This window comes from Dipodomys ordii, unplaced genomic scaffold (assembly GCF_000151885.1).
Source record: "Dipodomys ordii isolate 6190 unplaced genomic scaffold, Dord_2.0 Scaffold131, whole genome shotgun sequence".
Taxonomy (NCBI): Eukaryota; Metazoa; Chordata; class Mammalia; order Rodentia; family Heteromyidae; genus Dipodomys; species Dipodomys ordii.
In genome coordinates, this window is record NW_012267347.1 from 4322741 (window position 1) to 4327724 (window position 4984).

At 55.3% G+C, this 4984-nt stretch overlaps 1 protein-coding gene across 1 annotated transcript in view; it reads left to right on the forward strand.

The window, feature by feature from the left end:
• Nucleotides 1-1645: 1645 nt before the first annotated feature.
• Nucleotides 1646-4984, forward strand: part of Nes (nestin) — a 10088-nt gene continuing 6749 nt past the window's right edge. Inside the window, exons 1-2 of the mRNA XM_013030666.1 lie at nucleotides 1646-2510; nucleotides 3402-3526. Of these exons, the coding sequence (XP_012886120.1) occupies nucleotides 1728-2510; nucleotides 3402-3526 (908 nt within the window). The 5' untranslated portion in view covers nucleotides 1646-1727. The remainder of the gene's footprint in view (nucleotides 2511-3401; nucleotides 3527-4984) is intronic.

Here is a 4984-nt window from a genome sequence, read left to right on the forward strand (position 1 = left end):
AAAAAAAAAAAGGAGCTCAGGCCCTGAGTTCAGCCACCCTCCCCCACCAAAAAAAAAGAAAAGAAAAGAAAGAACAAGAACAAGATTTGGTGCATCACAAAGTATAATAAATTTGGAGCTTTTCTTTTCTTTTGTCAGTCATGGGGTTTAAACTCGGCCTGGGTGCTGTCCCTGAGCTCTTTTGCTGAAGGCTACACTCTACCACTTTGAGCCACAGCTCCACTTCCAGTTTTCTGGTGGTTAATGGGAGATAAGAGTATCACAGACTTTTTTGCCTGGGCAGACTTTAAATCATGATCCTCAGAGCTAGGATTACAGGCAAGAGCCAGCTCAGTTTGACTTAGGGTAAGAGCTTGACTCTTAGGATAGCTTCTTCCAGACTTGATGTGTAAACCAGCAGGGTGCGCCCTCTGCTCAAAAATTCCCCACGTAAGACAGGATGTGGCAAACTTCTCCTGAGAGCTAGAGAACTTCCTAAAGCAAGGATAGACTCTGAGTAGGTGCGTTCAAAAATAGCAAGGATTGGGCTGGGAAGGTGGCTCCGTGGAGAGTGCTTGCCTTGCATACATGAGGCCCTGGGTTTGAGTCCTCAGTATCACATAAGGAGAAAAAGCTGGAAGTGGTGCTGTGGCTCAAGTGGTAGAGCGCTAGCCTTGAGCTGAAGAGCTGAGGGACAGAGCCTAGGCCCAGAGTTCAGGCCCTATGACCAACAACAACAACAAAAGCAAACAATAGTAAGGATAAAGGTGAGGTGGAGAAAATGTTCTCAAGCTTAGGCCATCCCTTCCCACCATCCCTTTTTCCCAATTGAGGCAGAGGCAACAGGGTGTTTGTACAGCTTGCATACTTATACATAAGGAATCAGATATTTGTTCTTCCTATTTCCAGGCAGTGTCTCTCCTTCCAGGGCGCACATTCTCTCTGCAAAGCTCAGGACCCTGTCCATCCTCCCAGCAGCCCCTCATTATCACATTTGATGGATGAGAATCTCTGTCTCTCTGTCTCTGTCTCTGTCTCTCTCTCTCTGCTTGTACTGGGCTTTAATTCAAAGGCTGGGTATTCCCCTTAGCTTTTTCCACTCAAGGCTAGCGCTCCACCACTTGAGCCACAACTCCACTTCGGCTTTTTGCTGAAAGTCTCAGGAACTCTCCTCCCTAGGCTGGCTGGCTTCAGAGGGTGATCATCAGATCTCAGCCTCTTGAGTAGTAGCTATGATTACAGGCATGAGCCACCAGCGCCTGGCAAGAGACCGAGTTTTAATTCAGGAAGTGGTAGCTTTCTTCGGTGTGCTGAGTAATGGTGACTCTCATCCCCTCTAAGGGCCCAGTTCTGTACCTCATCCTGGATGCGGGGAGGGGGGGGTAAGAGGGGAAAGGATGCTGGCCCTCACAGCCTCCTCCCACACCCCCCACCCCCAAAGCCGGCACCATTGTATAGGATTCCCCAGGGTCTGGCTTGTCTTGTGGTTCCACCCCCAGGCATCTCGAGTGCTGGGACCACAGCGGCTGCGTGTTGGGCCGAGCGCTAAGGGGTTAAAGCGCGGGCCCCGCCCCTGGCCCGCCGGGCTGGCGGGAGTATGAATAGCGGGCGCCGGCGGTGCGGACTCTCAGTCGCTGGGCTGCTCCCGCCGCTCCTGGCCATTGTCCCCGGCAGGTCTTCTCTTAGTCCTCAAAGTTCCGAGGGCCCGTGCGCGTCGGTCTACGCTCGGTGCGGGGCTGGCGAGCAGGATGGAGGGCTGCATGGGGGAGGAATCGTTCCAGATGTGGGAGCTCAATCGACGCCTGGAGGCCTACCTGGGCCGGGTCAAGGCGCTGGAGGAGCAGAATGAGCTGCTCAGCGCGGAGCTCGCGGGTCTGCGCGCACAGTCCGCCGAGGCTTCTTGGCGAGCCCGTGCCGACGACGAGCTGGCGGCGCTGCGGGGCCTGGTGGACCAGCGCTGGCGGGAGAAGCACGCGGCCGAGGTGGCGCGCGACAACCTGGCGGAGGAGCTGGAGGGCGTGGCGGGCCGGTGCCAGCAGGTGCGGCTGACCCGGGAGCGGATCGCCGAGGAGGCTGCCCGCCACCGGCGTGCGGTGGAGACCGAGAAATGCGCCCAAGGCTGGCTGAGCAGCCAGGCTGCGGAGTTGGAGCGCGAGCTGGAGGCTCTGCGCGCCGCGCACGAGGAGGAGCGCGCCAGCCTCAACGCCCAGGCCTCTTGTGCCCCCCGCGGCCCCGCGCCGCCCCGCGGGCCCCCGGCCCCCGCACCCGAGGTGGAGGAGTTGGCCAGGCGGCTGGGGGAGGCGTGGCGCGGGGCCGTGCGCGGCTACCAGGAGCGCGTGGCGCACATGGAGACGTCGCTGGGCCAGTCCCGCGAGCGGCTGGGTCAAGCGGTGCAGGGCGCCCGGGAGAGTCGCCTAGAGTTACAGCAGCTCCAGGCGGAGCGCGGCGGACTCCAGGAGCGCAGGGCGGCGTTGGAACAGAGGTTGGAGAGTCGCTGGCAGGAGCGGCTGCAGGCCACTGAAAAGTTTCAGGTGAGGAGGTCTCTGATCTTGCTAAGACCTGGTTCTAGGAATCCCTAAAAGACTTCTGGGAAAGCAGTGGAGCAAGGGGCGGCAGCTGATTCAGGCAGTCATAGACTCCACTCCAGGCTAGGAAAAGCAGCCCACACTCTCCTCCCATGATGCTCCCTACCCCCACCCTGTGTTGTGTCTCCCTAGCCCCTCAGAAAGTGGCCAGCACTTCCTCCGTCAGCCCTGAGGACATAGCCAGGTAGAATGGCCAAGTCTCAGCCCTCTCCCCTCAGAAGAGCAAGGGGGCCCTGGATGAGTGGCCTCCAGCCCCCTCTCCCATAACATGGCTTCTCAAGCTCCCTGGAGAACATTCCAGAGGCCTGGGGCAGCTGTTCCTCTTCACACTGCACAGATATGACCAACAGCTGAGAAAACAGCTTCTTGCCTGGGCCAGACAAGGTGGCTCTGGTCTAGCCATAGCCACCTCCCCACTCCTCTCAGAGGGAAGATTCCAGAATATGTGGGGAGGAGGGGCTGTGCAGAGCAGGAGGATGGGATCCAGGATTGCAGGCCTCTTGGTGGATCATTTTTCCTTCTGCTTCCACTTTCCCCCTTCTCTGTAACTCATCTCCTCTCTCCCTTCACATCCTGCTTCCTGTGGGAGCCAAATGAATTCTTAAGAACATGTGCTACCATTTAATCCGTGTCCTCTAGGGGACCCTGGCTTGGGAGAGGGTTGAGGATACCTCTCTACATGCATCTGGGGGGAACCCAGTAGGGGCTCCCTGGGTGGAGGTGGGGGAGGCTGGGACCTGCTCTACAGAGAAATCAGTCAGAGTGCCAAACAGAAAGGACGATCTAGGCCAGGAGGTACTTCAGTACACCAATGACTGTCTCTGGCTTGCTCCACAGCTGGCCGTGGAGGCTCTGGAACAGGAGAAGCAGGGCCTACAGAGCCAGATTGCTCAGGTCTTGGAAGGTCGGCAGCAGCTGGCACACCTTAAGATGTCCCTCAGCTTAGAGGTGGCTACATACAGGTATGGGCTGATGCAGATTCACTTATGCTCACACATGCAAGTCAGAGACTCCTTTGCTGAAGGGAACTGGGGACCCAGCTTGGTTACCCCTGGGTTCTGTGACTCTAAGCTGTTAAATTCCCCACCCAGAATATGTTCCCCTCCCCCACCCCAGCCCATCTGTTTTCCCCTTGGTTTTAGAACCAGACATTCTTGTGCCAGGAGACCTTGAAGAAAAAAAAGATGATGTTGCTGAGTGGGGAGAAGGTTGAATGGGGGGCAGGGAAATCTATATTCAGACTCTTCTCCTCAGGGGCTAGAAATCCACAGCCTCTGTGTACATCCACTGGTCAGCCTTGTATAGGGGTAAGAGCTAGACCAGGTGATTTCCTGGTCCCCTTGTAGCTCAAGTATTACAGGGTCTGATTCCTCTCAAGCCCCAGTGCTGTTGGCCCTGCCCAGCTCACTGGCCACCTTCCCCCATTGCACTAGGAAAGGCTGAGAGGGGCTGCTGCTTTTCATTGGCATTATGACCTCTGAGGATATCTGTTTTGGGAAATGAGACTGGCTGGCTAGTGATCCAGTGATGGAGCCTGAGGAAGGGGCTTCATGACTTGTGTGAACTGTGTAAACCAAGCTACAAGGCAGGGGCTAGGGTTGGACAAATTATTATTATTATTATTTTTTGCCAGTCATGGTGCCTGAACTCTGGGCCTGGGCACTGTCCCTCAGCTCTTCAGCTAAAGGCTAGTGCTCTACCACTTGAGCCACAGTGCCACTTCTGGCTTTTTCTGCTTATGTGTTGCTGAGGAATCGAACCCAGGGCCTCATGCATGCAAGGCAAGCGCTCTACCACTGAGCCACCTTTCCAGCCCGATTTCAGCCTTCTGAATAGCTAGGATTACAGCCACCAGAGCATGCCTCAGACCCTGCTTTTAATGATCAGGATCAAGGACAGACCTCTACTGAGCAGCCCAGGAGGGCCACCTCTAGGATGACTTTGTACTTACCTAGTATAGTACAATGTATATCTTTATCCTGTCCCTGTGACCCATGTGTTTTGGGCCCAGGAACATGGTAAGAAGTGCAGCTGAAGAGCTCACAAAAGGACTTGTAACTAGATTGGGATATACGTCAGTAGCAGAACACTTGTCTAGTGTGTGCAAGACCCTGAGTTCTATTCCCACCACTACCACAAGCATCACAAAACAAAAACTAATCTTTGTCACATATTGCAGCCTCTAGAAGAAGAGAAAGATCCCCTTGCCCCTCCCCTTGTGTCCAATGAGTGTCTGTTGGCTGCTGGTACAAGGACCTCTCCATATTGGGTCTCATTTGATTCTCAAATCAAACTTATGGGGAGGGGAGATATTAACCTTTTAAAAATATTTTCTTAGGGCTGGGAAGGTGGCTCAGTGGTAGAGTGCTTGCCTTGCATGCATGAGGCCCTGGGTTCGATTCCTCAGCACCACATAAGCA